At 38.1% G+C, this 19,946-nt stretch overlaps 1 protein-coding gene across 1 annotated transcript in view; it reads right to left on the minus strand.

Moving 5' to 3' along the window:
* LOC122808810 (homeotic protein proboscipedia-like) overlaps positions 1-19,946 on the minus strand; it is a 1,259,012-nt gene that overhangs the window by 213,213 nt on the left and 1,025,853 nt on the right. Inside the window, exon 8 of the mRNA XM_044079870.1 lies at positions 16,560-16,907. Within this exon, the coding sequence (XP_043935805.1) occupies positions 16,560-16,907 (348 nt within the window). The remainder of the gene's footprint in view (positions 1-16,559; positions 16,908-19,946) is intronic.

The following is a 19,946-nucleotide window of genomic DNA, read 5'->3' on the forward strand; positions in this document are numbered from 1 at the left end:
GGGATAAGGGAGTGACATTTTTGCCAAACCTATCCGCAAGCAGGTTTGCTACCTCTGTGGGGTCAGTGTGTGGGTGATACCATTGGCCACCAGTTCTGCATGTGCTAGGGTCCTACCCTTTATGTTATGTACATAGGTTTAAAAGGCCTTAAGGTTCTCCTTGGCAGTACTTGCTAGATTCCTCTCAAAGGAGCTCTTGGAGAATTTGGCAAGTTGTCTTATTTGCCTGTTAAGGCTGAGGAGGGTGCTTTTCCATTGCTGGGTACTTGTCTTTGTTTTCTTGGACAGCAACTTTTTTGCATTTATTGTACTGTTTGTTGATGCTAGAAGTCCATCATGATAGCTTGATTTTACTTGGGACTCTGGCTTTGAATCTGTCTGGTACAGCCAAGTTTATTCACTTATGGAAGTGATTGTACAGGGGTTTAGTGTGAGCTTCGGCATAGTTACCACTTTCAGCTGGATGTGCGGCTTGGAATGCATTCAAACCTTCACCTAGGAGGGTAAAGTTTGCTTTGATGAAGTTTTTTAGTCTGATTTCACCCTTTGTGAGTTCTGGTGTTAGTGTCAGTTCAAAGGTGACTGATTTGTGGTCAGTTTTAACTAATGAGGGTCCGACAGTTGCGGCAGTACACCTGTTTGATATGTTGGCGAAGACCAGCTCTAGAATATTTGTTCCTGTTGTTGGGGTAGGGACAATTTGCTCCAGGGCATTTGAATTCACAAAGTCAAGGAACTTTTGTGCTAGCGAGTTTGGATAGAGTAGGTTTCCCAGTTGATGATGGGATAATTTAAATCCTCCATAACTAGTGTGTTTGGTAAAATTTGGATTGTCTTCAGTTTGGTTAAGTAAGCTTAGTGGGTATCGTGACCCATGGAGGGGGATCTATAACTGGCTAGGACTTGAATGGGGGTCTTACCCACTGTAACCTGGAGCTGGTGAAACTCCATGGAGTTGTCCAGTCTAACTAAACAGGAGGTGAATTTATCTCCAGTAAAGAATGAAACACTGCCTCCTTTGGTTTTCACATGTTCATTTTGTGGTCTAAATGTGTGAAAGGCATTGTAGCCTTGTAGGGCCGGGGTTCTCACTGAGGCCTTAAACCAGGTTTCTGTGATGGCACAGACATCTACATATTCTAGTGATACACATGCTTACAGGGAGTGCAGTTTTTGGTTTAAGCTCCCAGCATATAGCAGCATGACCCTTAGTTTGTGATTGGTTAATTTCACGTCGGTAATGTTGTTTTTGATACCTTGCCTAAAAAAACAGTCTACGGGGTAAGCAAGAGTCTATGGCAGCAGTTGAAAGCCTAGGGGTGCCAGGTGCAAACTGTCTCTGGAAAAGCAGCGAGGTTTGTCAACTATGGGTTCCCAGGCAGACAGGAACTGAATCCCCTTGGAGTAACACCAAAAACTAAACCAATTATTGAAATCAATCATTTTTGTTATGCTGTGGCATCATTCTAGGTGAGGGTAGTATGCTGCTCAAGGCTAGGGACATACCTGCCTGGGACCCATACTCAGAGAGCTAGACCATGTCTCTCTTCATATAGTCCAGCAAGGTATGTCTCAGGTCATTCACACCAACATGACTATGACAAAATCATAACAGTAGTTGTTGCTGAGAAACCTGAGTGCATGCGTGATTTGGCAAATTTTGGCACTGGACAGGCAGCTGACAGTGACTTTCTCCTTGTCCAACCTGGTGAGTGGGACATCCATTTGTCTCACTATTGAGTCTCCAATGACAAGAAAACTTGGTTTTTGAGTGTTGTACCTTATGGGCTTGGTGGGTGAGACACTGTTGCTATGTGTCATGGGTGCTGTCGAGACTGTGTTAGCTGTAGCAGATTTGTGTTTTGGCAAGTTTTTCAAGAGAACCTCCGCATATGTGGATTTACATGTTTGATGCATACTATGTGTGTGAGTAGTGGTGTGTGTTTGAATTTTGGTACTATGTGAATATGTACTGGTAGGTGAGTTGACAACCTTCTCCATGTTACTGTTTTGAGTGAGAGTGAACATATATTCTATATTCTTGGTGTAAATGCATCTCTCACACTCTGTACTAGATTGTGTTATTAGTAGAGAGTTGTCTGTGTACATGAGGCAATTGCTACACTGCCTCAAGAGACCCAAGTCAACAAGGATGGCAGGAGAAACAAGGGTAGTCCAACTGTCCATAATGCTAGGTTGAAGACTGTTGACACTAGGGGTGGCTTTTCAGAAATGATCATGGAGGAGCTCAGCTAATGGATATTTCTGCCTGAGTTTTAAGGGAAAATTTGTTGAATTTAACTGTCCTGCTTTGGCGCTCACTTGCACAGTGCTGCATGACGTGCAAACAAGCAGAAACCTGCTCAGATGCAGGGCCTAAATAACAAAAGTTAAACTTGAAAAAACTTTAACAAAATTCAAAAGGACCAATGAGGATGCTTATTCCAAGCCCTTGACTGGCCTCCTTTTACCAGTCAGGTCCCAATTTACACAATTCTCTCAAAAAGTGCAGACAGGCCCCTTCCAATCCAAGATGGCCTGGAAAACATGCTCAGAACAAACAAACCATTACAAACAGTTCCAGAATCAGCAGGCCTGGATCTGGACTATGCTAGAGCTAATAGCTACCCTATTTTCAGCGGGAAACACTAGAGAATGTTTAACACAGTAGAATAATAGCAATGAGACACTGCAGAAACATTAAAAACAGCAGAAAATTGGCCAAGATGCTCTAAAGAATGATTTAAACAGTTAACAGGTCAGTTAATTAAGTACCGCTTGGTAGGTAAACCAGACCAGGCAGAACAGATAGCTTTAAACAGTAAAAAAAAATGTCAGTAAATACTTAAACAGTGTAAACACCAAAAAAGCTTGCTAGACATTAAAAACAGAAATACAAATTGATTTTGCAGGCACAGTGTAGCAGGCAAGTGGAGTATATATAAAAGTACAGTAAATCGTATGAATAAGCAAAAAAAAAAAAAACAGGCAACTTGTGTTTTTTTTGGAAGATCAGAAGCCTTTAGTCATCTGGTATCTCAGCTCAGAGTTGTGGCTGGTAGCCCACCTCAGTTCATCTTGGTTCATACTGATTACCAGGCTGTCAGCAGCATTCTTCATTAATGAAAGAAAAACAACAGAAATGAAATGGCAACAAATCCAATAGCTTGTGACTGTAGACCAAATATGCTGAAACAGCTGTCATAATACTACTGCAACTAAAGTCATACTCTGTATTTTGGATGAAAGGCTTATTATATACTTTCAGCTCAATAAATAAAAAATAAAGGTTCATTTCCAAAGATTATGGGCCAGGATTAAATGCATAAAATAAAATGCACATATTTATTGGTGTCCCCCAAGGATCTGTCTTGGGCCCTCTCCTTTTCTCCCTCTTACTAATAATCTACACACAGCTACTCCACATGGTTCTATAATACAGTATGCAGATTATTCAACACTTATCTGTGCTGTCACCTCTCTCTCAGCTCTTCATTCTCAAACACAGGAATCTTTCACTTCTGTTGAAACATGGTTAGAAAATGCCCATCTAATCCTCAACCCAAACAAAACTAAATTATTACTCTTCCAACCTAACAAGACAGCTATTGCATGCCCAACATTTAACATAATAGCCAAAGACAATACTGTGATCTCCCAGGCAATCCATACAAAGCTTCTTGGAGTGGAAATAGACAATACTGTAAAATACAATACTGTAAAATATGACTTGCATATCTCCCTAACTATTAAAAAAGTCCATAAGAAACTTGAAAGTCTATACAGGCACTAAAGGTTCCTGACCACAATGGCCAAAATTGCATTAGAACAAATCCATCTGCTCTCCACTCTACTATATGCCTCCAATTTTAACTAATCTAAGGAAAACTGGCTTATCTAAGCTAGAAGCATGTTACAATAAAATTGCTAAGTTTGCATCTGACTGCCCATATAGAACACATCATTGTACAGCTTTAAGGATACTAGGGTGGCTTGAGCTTCCCAACATTATTTTTTACAACCAACTCTCTCTAACTCACAAAGCTGTAACACAACCAACTAGAACCCCTGAACTACAAAATCTCATCCTTCCTTACAGTTCCAGCAGATCACTTTGCTCTAACAAGAACTTACTCACTGTCTCCAAGGCCAACAACATTGCAGGAGAATCTTTATTTTCCAACTATATATCTTGTATATGGAACTCCCTTCCTAACTCCATTCTCTCAATCTCATCCACTAGCCACTTTAAGCCATCACTTAAAACTTATCTAAAAAATGCGTGGCTATGTTCCTGTACTAACCCCGCATGAGTGCTCTGATACATCACAGTATACCCAAAACATATCCAACTTCTCCCCAGGTGTTTAATCCTCTGTTCCTACCAACCTCTCTTAACCTTATATCTTGACATAAGTCATACCTACAAATAGTACTAGCTATGTTCAAAGCACAGGTTATGTTGTCAAGATGTAACAAATTTGTATGTTCTTATGTATACCACATTTTGTTTACGTTATACTTTTTGATTATTGTGCATGGAAATTTACTGTTACTCATGGAGCTTTTCTCCCCGGGCCTCTGCTGAAAAAGGACCTGTGTCCAGTCAGACTTTCCCGGTAAACAAATGTTAAATAAATAAAATAAATAAATATTTATTAAGGATAATAAGGATGACATAAATTGTATAAAAGTTGTTAATCTTATTAAATAAGGTGACACAAAGAAACATCATACGTCTCAACTTATTTGCTCAAGAATTCCAGACAAATTGAATTCAAAGATGGCTGCATACTAATCAGCAGTTACTAAATACTGTTATTCACTTGTAACAATGCAAACATATCTTGTAGTCAGATACTCATGTAAAATGATTTGTTAGTATATTGTTATAGAGTACCTTCTTGTAATTCATTATTTTTTTACCATTGTTATTATTTCGTAATCTGCTTAGCTGAATGGAGCTTATCTCCCCGGGCCTCTACTGAAAATGGACATGTATCCAGTTGGACTAGCCCAGTCAACAAATGTAAAATAAAAATAAAATAAAATAAATAAATAAAAATAAAACAGCTCAACTTCAGCTCTTCCAGTATGAATACAGAATCTGAGAAGAAACGGCCAGTAGTATTGTCAGTTTGAATAAAATTCATTAACTGGCTAGTAATTACACTGTCTGGTTACCAGCAAATATTTATTTATTTATTTCCATTTTGATAACCGGGAATGTCCACTCGGCTCAGGGAGCCCGTTTTCAGTTGGAGGCCTGGGGACAAAAGCTCCATGTTACAAAGTTTAGATACAGATACAATATAGAAAAGAAGAACAATTTACAATTATGTTTCATGTTAAGAGAGCAGGTGTAATTTCTTTGGTACATGTTACCTTTAGATACAGACACAGTATTATTAATGAACAATTTACAGTTACAGTTCATGTTAGAGAGCAGGTGTAAATTCTTAGGTACATGGTACAAATCTGATATTTACAATATGTACATATGTGTGGTAGCCTATAGATCATAGCTCTAGAGGCTAGTAATCATAGCTGGAGAAAGGGTTTAGAGGTGGAAAGAGAATTATAGGACTAGATGGGGAGAATGCAGTTGCATTTTCTGTTAGAGTAAAGGTAGGAATGTAACTGAGATTTAAAGTTTTCAAAGTTTGCCAGGTCCTTAGAGAGGAAGGAAGAGAATTCCATTTTTTTGCAAAGGAAAAGGATAGCAAGAGCTGACCAGCAGGGCGATTGGGTTTTCAGACACAGATTAGGTTTTGGTGAGTAGATCTGAAAATTCTCTGAAGGGTGTAGGGGAGAAGGATGTTGCATAGAGCAGGGCACTTAAAGGGCTGAAAGATTAGTTTGTGGGCTGTGGTAATCTGAAGATAGTCTACATGGTTGGAGAGTTCACGCCATGTAACAAATTAAGGGCAATACAGTGATGGGAGGAGTATTTGGCTTTGGTGACAAATTTAGAAATCTTATAACAGACTTCCAATTTTGAAGTGAGTGGGGCAGATAAGTTAGTTAATAGAGGAGGCCATACATTAGTGAGGGGAGTAGACAGGTAGTGGCAAGCGTTTTTCTGGTGGAAGGAGAGAGAAACTGGATGCTCCTGTATAGCATACCAAGTTTTATATGGGTTTTCTTAATGTTTTGCTAGATGTGAGTGTCGAATTTCAGGTGTTCATCAATAGTGACCCCAAGTAGTTTGGCAAAGGGAACAACTTCTACAGTGGAGATGTTTTGGCTAATGATTTGGAATGAGTTTTCATCAAGAGGGGAAGCTTTTGAGGGAGAGAATATTATTTTGGATTTATTGGCATTTAGTGAGAGGTGATTCTGAAGCATCCAATTTTCAGTAGTGGAGAAAGCAGCTTGGGTCAGTGTCTGAAGCTCTGGGAGGGTGGTGGCACTGCAGATTAATGTGGAATCATCTGCGTATTGTACAATTTTGGTATTGGGTATGGCTTTGCGGAAATTGTTAATAAAGATGTTAAACAGCATTGGACAGAGTATGGATCCCTGGGGAACCCCAGTGGGGGTGGGAAGGAAGGTTGAGGTGTCTGTCCCCCATTTTACAGCTTGAGATCTATTGGAGAGGTAGCTAGAGAACCAGAATAAGGTATTTTGGGAGATGATTAAGGTCGGAGAGATGGTTTAGGAGATGGGTGTGGGAGATGGTATCAAATGCCTTGGACAGATCTAGAAGAACAGCAGAAACTATTTTTCCAGAGTCCTGGGCAAGATTTATTGTCTCTAGGAAGGAGAGAAGTTCAGTGGTTGTACTATGGCCTGGACGGAAGCCATGTTAGGTTGGAGTGATTAGTTGGTAATTGGCTAAGAATGGCATGAGCTGAACGTGAATGCATTATTCTAGTAGTTTGGAAATTGGGGAGAGGATGGCTATGGGGCGGACGTTGGAGATCTTATTGTTTTTGCCTCCTTTATGGAGAGGTAGAATGAAGGCAGTGCACCATAGTTTGGTAACATAAGATTCTAGCATGGCTCTATTGATCAGGATGCTAATGGGAATTGCGATACCATCTGTGGCTATTTTTAGGAAGGAGGATGGGATATTGTCAGGGGTACTGGAGCAAGGTTTTAATTTGGAGAGTAATTTTTTTACATAGGATGTTGAGATGGGTTTAAGGTTGAATATTGGCAGAGGGTTGGGGGCGGAAGGTATTGTAGGTGGTGGTGACGAAAGGGTGGATTGAGGGGAGGGGTTATTGTTAGGGAAGATTATGGTCAGTTCAGCTATGGAGTTAGTAAAGAAGGAGTTGAATAGAGAGGCTATTTCAGGGTCAAATTTGCTGGTGTCAGGGCAGGGGTTGCTTTTGGTACCTGGGTTGAGAAGAGAATTAATGGAGTTCCAGAATTGTTTTGGCCTTTTAGATTTGTTAGATTGGAGTTTAATATAGCAGGACTTCTTGTCTCTGATAATTTGTTTTTTAGCAAGGTTGCGGAGTTGTTTATATTTAAGAAAAGTTTCAGGCTGCTTGTTTTGATGGTATGTTTTCCAGGATTTGTCTCTTTGTAGCACAAGTTTTTTGGTATCTTTGGTTAGCCAAGGGGCGGATTTGTTTTTTACTCTTTTTGTTCTTGGTGGCGCTAGGGAGTTGAGGATGTTTAAGATGGAGGAGTTGAAAAATTCTACGGCATTATCTAGTGGAAGGGTTTTTAGTGGCTTCCAATTTGTTTGTTTCAGGGAGTTAAAGAAGGTAGTTGGGTCAAAGTTTGTGAGGTTAAGTGTGTGGATGACTTGGTGTAGGTGGGTAGCTCGGTAGATAAATGCTGGCAAGTGGTCTCCTATAGGGTCGGGTGTGATGCCAGAGTTTAAGATTTTATTGGAATGGGAAGCTAGGATCCAGTCTAATGTGGTACCTGGGGAGTTTGTTTTATTGGGCCTGTTGATGGAGTTAGAATTTGTGTATAGTTATACAGATTGATGGATATGGTGGGATTGGGGTTATTGATTTTATTACAATCGATGTTTACGTCTCCAAGTATATAGGTCTCCTGCTTAATATTGGTCGAGGTCCAGAGGAGTATGTCCTCCAGAGTAGTGGTGTTGTTACCAGGGGGCATATAGAAAGCAATGACACAAATGCTTTTGTGGTTATTTACTTTTAGTAGGCCTGTTGCTAGTTCTGCATTATTGAATGTGGCGATAGGAATAGGGTATGGAGTGATGGACAATAGGTTAGAGTAGATTAAGGCTACACCACCACCTTTTCTATTTGATCGGTCATGTCTGAGGGATTGAAATCCAGGAGGAAGTATTTCAGAGTCACTAATGTGAGGTTTTAGCCATGTTTCTGAAATAAGAAACAAAGACAGCCTGAAACAAAATCAACTAGAAAAGTTGAAACACTGACTAGGAAGAATTCTCCTGCTCTTCAGCAAAAAAAGCAGTTCAAGCTCCAGTTTTGGTTCAGTACATGACTTTCAATTATCTACAGGAAAAATAATAAGGAAAATGTACTCAGAGCTGATTAAAGTAAAACAGTGAAGGAGTATATCAACTCAAATAACTAAAGGCTGGAAAAAAGTGGAAGAAGCTTTAAACAGATACTCAGATGAGCTGATAAAACTGCAAAAATCCGAGGATGAAATGATAAAAAAGGCTGACTCAGTATCAGACTGCTCAAGAAGAGAAGTTTAACAAAAATGATATAATTAGAGGACAGATCACATAGGGAAAATCTGAGATTTTCTGCTGTACCAGAGAAACTAGAAGGAACAGACTGTATTCATTTTATGAAGGCACAGTTACGTAAATATACTGGTATTCCACAGCAGGAACTGTTAATTGAAAGGGCACACCATGCATAAGTGCCAAATCTGCCAATTTGGCAGCAGCCAATATCATTATTAGTAATGATGCAAATTTACCAACAGAAAGAGTCAGTCCTGACAAAACTGAGGCAAAAGGGAAAAGTATTAAAAGTTAAAGACAGTAGAGTGTTTGTGAAAAATGGTTATTCACTGTATACCAGGCAGAACAGAAATTCAGTTATTCTAGTAATCACAGAATGTCAAGAGGCAGGCATAAGATTCAAGCTGCTGTATTCAGCTGTCTTCAGAATATTTTTCCTGGAGGATCAAAGTCTTTTTTTGACCCTGTCATGACCCTACCTAATCCTCTACACTCTTTCATTTCCTCTATCCTGTCCATAAGCATCACACTCATCTATTTTTTTATCTTTTCTCTAAACTCACAGTTTATTAGATTGTAGACTCACAAGCTAGACTACTACATCACATGTAAATATGCATATATTAAGCTCTAATATAAATATCTTCTCTGCATTATAATTTTTAGCTGATTAGCTTGACCTCCCTTCTCTCATCTAATACCACCATTCTTTTAGAAAAACATTTTTACTGTATTTACAACAAGATTTTCATGTTTTTTGCTGTACTTATAAATATTGTGTCTTGTTTATATTACTGCATTTGTCTGTATAACTCTGGAGCTTTTCTCCTCGGGTCTTCACTGAAAATGGGCTGCTGGTTCAGTTGGACCAACCCGGTTAACAAATGTCAAATAAACAATAAATAAATAATATTTTTTGATGCAGAACAGGCTAAGGAGAAAATGTAAAAGTGTCCAACAAAAAGTGAGATATCCAGTAGAAAGGGACACTGCTTCTTGTTCATCTGAAAATAAAGCTCACAGAGAGACCTTGCCAGTGAAACTTTTCCACTATTCCAAGGGAAATGTTTGAGAGACAGAGGAAAACACAAGAAATTCACCAGAAGAATCAGAAGTACCTTGGAATTGAATCAGAATCTGTAGTTGGGAGACGCAGTTGAATAGAAAGACCAGCAGCACCAATATTGGTGAATAAATGTGAATCTGCAAAACATCCATCACATTTGTGAATTATGGCTGTATAAGAATAAGTGGAAGGAGTGGACTTTAGTTGACTTTGTTACACTTGGGAACTGAAAAGCATTTGGCTCACTTCATGTCAATGTTTGGAAAGACTCTGAGAGGAAGGAATGAGGAATGAAGAAGGTAACTGTAAGTAAAACAAGTTCTGTTCTAAACATTTATTTGCAACATTTCACAACATAAAGTGCATATTTAATAGTAAAGCTACTTGTTAGTTATTCTTGTATGTCAAAGTTTCTAAAGTAACAGATGCCTGTCCTCTATTTCTTTCTTCTTTTTTGGTATTAACAAATGTAGGCATTACCATACAAAAAGAGAAGAGAAGAGAAGCTAGACAAAAGCATATTTAAGTTAATAGGCTGTAATCTTGGGTTGTTGAGGTGGGGGTGGGGTGCAAAAGCACACACAAGATCATAATATATGTAGATCTGACATGTCTTTTACTTACTTTTATATAGATGTATGTCTGGATTAAGACCCTTAGCTTAATCTAATAACAAATTTTAAGTGGAAAAAAAGTAAATGTTAAATATGAGAACATCAAATAAAACTAAAAGTTTTCCTTTAGCTATAAATATTTCAGCTTGTCTTTCAGGCTGCAGCAGAGGACTACATTTTTTTCTCTTATGTTTCCATGAAGACAAGCTGATAATACAGCAATAAAAGACTGAACAATGGTTTCTTCAAAGCTAAAAGTTGATGATTCCTGAAAGCATGCAAGTTGTTTTCACATTGGGGGGGTGGGGGGGGTTCAGACACCAATTAGTCTAAGTAGAAGCACAGGCAATAACATACATCTTAGCATGGATAACCTCAATTTCAGGTCAAATACAGCATGTGTTAGCAGCTGTCTATTTGGGACAAATGTTTCTGTTAGAAGAGTCAAACCATCATTTGACAATCTACATAGTTATGTGTGTTTGTATTAAATTAACAGGTTATGGGATATTCTGGGGTGTGCTTATTTTTTTTTCTTGACAGTTTGTATTAAAACAAAATCTTGTAAAATGTGACACAGGTTCCAATGTTGATAAGAAAAAAATGTATAAAGGATTAACCTGCCAAACATTAATGGGTGCATGTGTCATAAAAGCTGGAAATAAACATTTATAAAAGCTGCCATGTATAATAGGTGGGAAGAATGATGCCTTCTTACCACAATGGTAACACTTTCCATATTATCTTGGAATAGGAATGGTCTCACAGGTTTAGACAAAAAGCAAATAATACTTCATTATATTAAGAAATGTGACACAAAAATAGCAATGCTGCAGAAGACATGTTTGGAAAGAAATGAGAATATGAATTTGATAAAGAAAATATTTCTATCAGGGACAAAGGAAAATAGGAGTATATACTAACTGCTAGAGGAGCTCTGGTAGTGATAAAACGGGGGAGGGGGGATAATGGCAGATTTGTGGTAGTATGGAGCTATTGGCAAGGGATGAGGATTATGCTGGGATGTATTTATATTCTACCTAAAGCTTCTATTATGGAGTTTTAAAAACTGGGAGAGATTATCTGCATTCAGCAGGGAATATTTCTTACAGGTGGGGACTATAATTTGATTTGCAACAAATGAGGACGTATAGGAGGGTAAAATTTCTGAAAAAGATTATGAAAATATTTGGTATAAAAGGCATGAATACAGTAGTAGGAACTCATAGAGAATTTACATGTTATTTACCAAGGTACAATAACTAGGATCATGCACCGATAAGTACTAAGAAAAAATGCAGGGTAATGAAGTAAAGATGAGACACAGGCACTTTCCCACTTACCTGTTAAAAAGACAGGAATTTAAGGAATAGGTAGTGAAAATTATCTGAGAGTTATTAGGGAAATAAAAAGTACTCCAGAAGTTATAGCTAGTGAGTGGGATAAAATGAAAGCGAGTTCAAAGTATGGTAGAAATAAAAGAAAAAGAGATCTGGTTAAGAAGTAATAAGCATGATTCACAGAGGCTGGCAAAAGTTAAAGTGTTCCAAAAATAAGGGGAATCTCACAGAAGAAGGAGATGTACAATTGCAGGTTGCTAAAGAGAAAATAAGTGATTACTTAGATAATATGCATGAGTTTGGAAAGATTGTTGTTAAGCAACTGTTTTTTTTTGATAACTCCAGTGTACAAAAACTTTCGCTACAATGACTTGTGCAACAGAAAATGGAAAGGAATGCTGCCAAACTTAGGAAGCCTAAAACAAGAAAAATAACCCAAGATCCTGTGGAGGTACTACAAAAATTTCAGAAGTTTTAAGAAAAATTGTATAAAGCAGAGAACTGGGGAAATCAAAAAAAAGCACAAAGAGAAATATTTATGGAAGACTTAAATATATCAAGGTTAGAGGTAAATGATGCTCAACAGCTAACAGTTAAGATAGGAGGAGATGAGATGAAAGTGGTGATGTATAACCAACCTGCTGGAATATTTCCAGGAAGAGATGGTATTCCAGTAGATGTTTGGAAGCTAGAAGGGAAGAAAGTGAGAAAGATTGGGAAGGTTTTAACAGTATTTTAAAAGGAGAGGAGGCACCAACATCCTGGAAAAAAGCTGTGGTGGCTGTAATACCTAAATATGGTAAAGACCCACTGATTCCTGCTTCATATAGGCTCATTTTAATTTTAAACCAACAAAGGTGATACTGTTGACCAATGTGGGTTTGTGGAGGGGAGGCAAACATTTGACATCATTAACAGAAAAATGACAAGCTAGAGGGAAGAAGAATGTAAGGAAATACTGCTGTTATTGGTGGGTTATGATTCAGAGGAAGCATTTCTAAAGTCTAAATTAAAGAGCAGGACTAAATTAGATAGAAAAAAATGGAAACCGTGGGAAAAATATATGCAGAAAAATGTTTCTGAGGAAGAATGAGGTTTAAGAGACGGCAGTAAATTCAACAATGTATGTTATGTTGCTTTGATTATAAGATATATAACAATATATGTAATGTATAATGTTTGTAAATATGAACTTGTTAATAAAGTTTAATTACTTTTATATTAATGTAAGTTTACCTATATCACAAGTGATAATTTGATAAAGGTGTTAAAAAATAAATGATACATGAAATAAATAAAAGATACCAGCACAGCTGCTCAGGAAGTAGTATTAAGTGGGTAGCATAAGGTATGCAGTACAAAAAAAATCATAACATCAAAATAATCTGCTAAATTTCTGTAAGCAGCATGATATTCAAACATATCAAAAACACCTCCTATAGCTTATGTACTCGAACACACACAAAAAAGAATTCCCGTCAAAGCCGAAAATAATGACATGACAAAGGCCCACAAGCAGGAACAATATTTAAATATTACACTAATTTACTTAAAAAGTTAATAGAGCAACAGCTTGTGTGTGAATGTGCATTTTTGAATAAAAAGGATAACATTCTAATGTCTGGCATTATTGTTTGTAATCCTCAGTGATATACCAGAAAATGAAAAATTTTACAAAGGATAGGGCAAATATATTTATTTATTTATTTATTTTTATTTATTTTACATTTGTTGACCGGGCTAGTCTAGCTGGATATATGTCCATTTTCAGTAGAGGCCCAGGGAGAAAAGCTCCAATGGTTATAACAAGTTAAACAGAGATAGGCAATACAATACTAAAATGTGAAGACAGAGCTAGTTGATACACAATATACACAATATAGTCAGAGCAAAAACCAAAAGTATAATAGACAAATGTCTTATAAATTTTTTTTTTCGTTACAATAGTCATACAGTATGCAAGAGATAACATATATCTATATAGATGTTATATAAAGGTAGACCTATCAAGGGTATAGGGAGCAGAGATTGTAAGAATTATGGAAGAAGAAAAGATAGAGAGGAAGAAGCAGAGTTAATCCGGGTTGTTGCAGGAGCATATCCAGTGTTTATTGAGATGAATTTTCAGTTGTCTTTTAAAAAGTGGGAGAGAGGACAAAGATAAGACATCAGAGGGTAGTTTGTTCCACATTTTTCCAACAGAGTTGGAAAAGAGACAGTCACCTGCAGAGTTATTGGGTTTGGTTATATTAATCAGTAGTTTGTTGGAAGAGCGTAAATGTTTCAGGTTATTGTATGGTGTGATGAGGTTAGAGAGTATAGGTATTTTAGTTGGTTGGTATAAGATCTTGTGAGCTATTAAGAACTGTTGAAGTATGAGTTGGTTTAGAAGTTCAAGCCAACCTAGTTGTCTTAGGTTCAGGCAGTGGTGAGTTCTAAATGGGGATCCTGTAGCAAATTTAGCAATATTATAGTAAGATGTTGATAGTTTCTTGAGGTTGTTTTTGGAGAGATTTGTGTATATGGGGGAAGCATACAGAAGAGTAGAGATGAGGTGAGATCTGGCTAAGGTGGTCCTTGCTTCAGGTGTAAGGAAGGGTTTGTTTCTGTAAAGGGATCCGATTTTTTTATTCACTAATTTTATTGTGTTGTTGATGTGAGAGTCAAAGCTGAGATTATTGTCAATAGTTATTCCTAAAAGTTTAGTAGTTGAATCTGGAGAAATAAGAGTGCTATCAGCGGAAGTAAGAGTAAAGTTGAGTGGGGCAGATTTATGGGAAGGTGAGAACAATAGCAATTTGGTTTTCTTAGGGTTAAGGAGTAGCCAACGGTCACAGAACCATTGTTCGACAGTGGTAAAAGCTTTTTGTGTGAGTGACTGGAGTTCAGTTTGTGAATTAGCAGTGCAGATTATAGTAGAATCATCTGCATATTGTATGCAGGTAGTGTCTGGGATAGCTGATTGGAGGTCATTAATAAAGATAGAAAATAGAAGGGGGCCTAGGATAGAGCCTTGAGGTACACCTAAAGAAATAGGAAGGAGATTAGATAGTGCATTTTTCCAGAGAACTGCTTGCTGACGGTTTTCTAGGTAAGATGTAAACCAAGTTAAGGAAGGAGGATCAAGTGAGAGAGATTTTAGTATGTGTAGAAGTTTATGGTTAACCATGTCGAAAGCTTTAGATAAGTCAATGAAGACTGAAGATGATAGGTTATTATTGTTGGGGTTATAGTTGATGGAGTTGGTAAAGGAGAGTAATGCTGTGGTAGTACTGTGGGAGGGCTGAATCCATGCTGACAGATAGCAAGTAGGTTGTTTTGCAGAAGGTGGTTAAGAAGTTGCTTATGGATACATTTTTCCATGATTTTAGCTATAGGTGATAGAAGTGCTATGGGAAGAAAGTTAGAGAAGTCATTAGACTTACCCCCTTTGTGTAGTGGGATGATGTGAGATATCTTCCAGATAGAGGGGAAAATTCCTTCATTTATGGATTAATTTATCAGAATAGAAATGGGATAGGCAATCGCTTTGGCTCCTATTTGCAAGAAATCTGCAGGGAGTTTGTCTGGTGGTAGGTCTTAGTTTTTGGAGCAGTGATAAGATGAAGGAGGTAGATACAGGTTGTAAGTGAAAGGAAGGAGGTGGATTTAAAGTAGATAAGAGTAGCTTAGAGGTGTTGGGAGATAGGTGACTAGCAAGAGTTTGGATAGTATTAGTGAAAAATGAATTAAAGTCATTGGCTATTTGTGTGAGATTTTGTGGATTACAGTCCTGAGGGTTAGGTGTGATAGACTGGCCTGGGGATAAAAGACTACTAATGCTGGCCCAGAATTTTTTAGGTTCCTTTTTGGAGGTTTGTTGTAATTGAAGGTAATAGTTCTTTTTGTCTGCCAGGATGACTATTTTTGTACTGTTTCTAAGCTCTCTGAAGTTTTGGCGGTCGGTTAGATTTTTAGTGTGATTTAGTGTTTATATGATGCAAAATCAGGGATATTCTGTAAAATTCTGGACAGTTGAGAGGTGTGAGTAATACACTGAGTAGTAAAACAAGAAGCATGTAACTGCTGATGGTGAGGGTCTAAAAGAAGGCAGCTGCAAGCAGATCAGGCAGTACAATACTGTCACAGGGTATATTTTCATGCATCTGAAAGCAGTGGTGGCATAGAAATTTGGTAATATTTTAAAGATGACAGATGAAGGCGAAATGGTTTCCAACTGCAAAGAACCAATGCAGCTATGAGATCCCCCAACAGTGATACATACAGCAGTCCTTAAATGATACAGCAAAGAATGTTAACTGTACATCAGAATAAGAGAAAGAGATGGCATGTGTAATGGAAGTGAGACTGAAGAGAATATTTTTTTGCTAAACCATGTTGTCTGAAAGGTTCTTCTGTACACAAAGTTTACTCTTAGATTTGTGGGAAAACTGGCATTTGTGAATGCCACTGCATGAGCTGGATACTGGTCTGGGTACAAAGACGGATGTTAAGGTGAATGAAGCACTAAAAAGATGAAAGAAAATTTATACAGTGTAAGACTATACCACATCTGCAGACTGCACATGTACAGTAATAAACATACAACATTCAACAACTCGGTCATCCAGATATACCAATGGCACTGTGCTACAAAACAATGTCATTTGTGGAGAAAATTTGTGAACAGTGGAATGCTACATCTCCACCCCACCTCAAAACAGTCATCCCAAGTAAGACTGCACCATTAATGAATATTCATTAATTTTTTTACCCTGTAAAAGCATCAGCATTATACAAATGGGTAATCCTGTTCTCATCTTCTTTTTGTGGCAAGTACTTTTTTCAAAGACAGCCTAGTAAGCAACTTGTACTATAAATGTAATTAAAAATGTACTTACTACCACTGCTGGTGTCAGAATCCTTGCTGACAGTGCTTGTTGGCTGTGCACTTCTCTCTGCTGGTGGCTGGTATTCTGGACGAACTCTGTTGGCCTGGTAATGGTGATTAGTTACCCCTCCTGTCCTACTGGAGAGGTAGGCCACCTGAGATGCCCCTACACCTGCTTTCTGAAGTTGAATATAGCACTGTGAAGAGTTTGTGGAGTTTTGCTGGTACAGGCTCTGCTCTGTAGGGCATCGCCCCGATCCTTGGAAATGCATCCGTTGGTATAGGTGCGTTGGGAAGTGCTGTGTGCCTTGGGAATATACATCACTCCAAGGAATCGTCTGAAAGGCTGTGAGGCCACCTATAGCAGAAAAATAAATGCTTTACTGTTACTTATGTTTTGGGTTTCCACTTTAGGGGAATATCAACTTCTATACTTTACTTTTCCAATAACAACACATTCTGCATGTATACAAGCACTAATTCCTCAACAGTGCATTCTAAGTATACATAAAACAGATATACCTAGAAATGTATGTTTTGTAGTAAATCTTATATTGTTTCCCTCCAATTACATAACTTTTAAAAATATATGCATCCCTCCAAATTTTGATCACCTGCACCTACAAAATGTGCAGTTCATATTCATTTGTTGCCCTATATATTTATTAAAAAAGTCTACTTTCAGGAGTAATCTTGCCTTTAAGCATACTGCATACAGATTTGTATTGTAGCTATTACTTTACACATCAAATTCTCAGATTGTATCACAGAACACAAGATATAAGAAACTAGTCTTTGAGATGGATTTAAGCTTCTACCTTATCCTGGGGGGAGTGAAGGCAGGTAAACCACCTGCAGAAGAAAGTGAAAAAAGGAATGGCACTGTGTAAAAATGCAAGTTAGAGCAATGTTGAGCAAAGAATGCACTGTACTAAGGGTGGGAAGTATTCATCCATCTCCACAATAAAGGATTTTTAACTCTGACTGAGAGTTCAGCACATTCTTTGCTCTAACTTGGATTATACTTTAGAGCATAACTAATGTACTTTAATAGCTTACATTTTATTGCAATGACTGCAAACAAGCATATTACTTAAAGAGAAGTATTAATTAGCTTTTCAAGAATGGTTTATAAGTAAAGTCTGAAGGAATCAAGCTTTCAACTACTGGAACTGTGTTTTGCCATTTACCATGAGAGGCCAGGAGTTTGTTTGTGTCTTTCGGCTTTTCCCGGGTAGGGGTCACCACAGCGGAACTCCGGTCCGCTAATGATTGGCAGTTGATTTTTACGTACTGGCTTGCCAGGCCTGACGCACAACCTTCAACGAAGGTATGCCCATTCACGCATGTCTCCACGCAGAAGACGCTCTAGTTGAGAATCGAACCGGACAGCGTCTTACTGTGAGGCGATGAGAGGCCAGGAGTAATGTGTGATTTTCACTAGGGTGCTTTTGCAATGTAGTGCATTTGCAGTTTCATAATTCTTATTCTTTCAATGCATTACAATTTCAAAAAATACCATGTCCTGGCTTTTTTCAGCAGCACACCTTTCAGGGACAATCCTCAAGCATTGCTTGGCTAAGTGACTTGCTCAGAGTCACACGGTAGGCAAATGGAGGTAGAAAAGTGTCACACCCAGTGCCCTTAACTACAAGCAGCAGCTCCTTAAGACTTTGGAGCCTTAATCCTCTACACCAACTGCCAGACCTTTTGTATGTTCTTCATTTTCAGATAAGTTACTGAAGACTACAGTCATTAGAGTTGATAGTTCTTGATGCTTAAAAATGCATGCTGATACAAAGCCTGTTGCTGTGTTAAGTTTATAAGTGAATCTGAGTAATCTCTTACCTGTCTGTAATTGTGCAGAGCATCTCGGATTTTTGTTCCATTCATGCCCTGCCACTCTTTCAAATCACTGAGGATTACAGTATTAGAGCTTTGTAGTTCTTGTCAAGAAAAAAATCACATAAGGGCCTCTCATTACCTTCTGTCTCGCTGAACTAACACCACCTCCTAACTCCCCCACCATTCCCTGCCTTGACTCTCATCACCCCATAACATTTCCACCATGATGTAAACCTGAAACATAACTATGTGAATTGTAAAATTTGCACTTCTCCCATAACTGATATATCTATTAATTGCTACTGTATAGTTTTTGTTATATATTGTTACTCTCTGTTCTGTTTTTGATATGTGCAGCTTACTGCCTCTCTTTTTTCTTCTTCTTCTTTGCAAATTATTTCACCCAGGCAGTACCCGTAAATGGTCAGCTGTGATCAAAGTACTATCCCAGTAAACAAATGTAAAGCAAATCAAAATGCATGTCCATCCACAACTTGTTCTTCTGTGAACTTTTTAAGTGAAGTGGAGTTGTCTGATATTGATGACTCTGCTCTACTAAAAAACTGATTCCTGTATTCAAAAGTACAAGGTTTGAATCCTTCCAGTTCTATGTCCAACTGTGACCATGATCAAGTCACTTCAACCATGCAATGCAATGGAAAATATGGGCTTCATTGCTTAATGAAATTGCTTTCCTGGACCGTACAACTAAAAACTACCTATGAATATCTACCTATGTGTTCACCGACACCAAATCATCGACAGTTCACAAACACACCTCATACACTCGACACATCATAACAACAAACAAAACAAATCCCCTGTCCAAAACCCACACACACAACACAAGCACACCAAAATCCTTACAAACCAACACTAACCCTTACATACACAACTATCTACAACCCTAACCGAAACCCTAACCCTAAGGTCCGTCACTATCGCACACTCACCTAACCTAACACTAACTCACTTAACCCCCCTAACCCAAAAATATCACTACTGCACCCTTACCTAACCCACCCTAACCCTAACTCACTTATCCCACCCTATCCCTACAGACTGTCAACATCGCACACTTACCTTTCGCACCCTAATCCGCATACTTACACATCCTTTCCCCATCTCAGTGCTCTCAGCGTCGGTGTCTTCCTCCGTCGGTCTTCTGCCTTGTCGATCTTCTGGCGCTTTGTCGGTGTTATGACGTGTCGATCTACTCAGGTAGATCCATATATATATATATATATATATATATATATATATATATGAGAAATATTTAAAATCTGTTACTGCTTTGTCTCTTTTTTTGAGCTAAGAAAGGAGTTGCAATAGGTCGTACTGAATGTTTCTGCCCCACTGAGCTGAGATAGACCTTTGGATCATTATTTATGAATGTATTCATTCACTTAATCTCAAGCAAATGTTTGAGATGTACAGTCATACAGGTGGATGCAATTTGATGATGATGATGATTTGTTTGTATATAAATACTTGTCTCCTGCATACTGTATTAGTTATGGTGTAAAGGAAGGAATTGATTGCAGTAAACAGA

This window comes from Protopterus annectens, chromosome 8.part0 (genome assembly GCF_019279795.1).
Source record: "Protopterus annectens isolate FY-2018-M chromosome 8.part0, PAN1.0, whole genome shotgun sequence".
Classification (NCBI taxonomy): Eukaryota; Metazoa; Chordata; order Ceratodontiformes; family Protopteridae; genus Protopterus; species Protopterus annectens.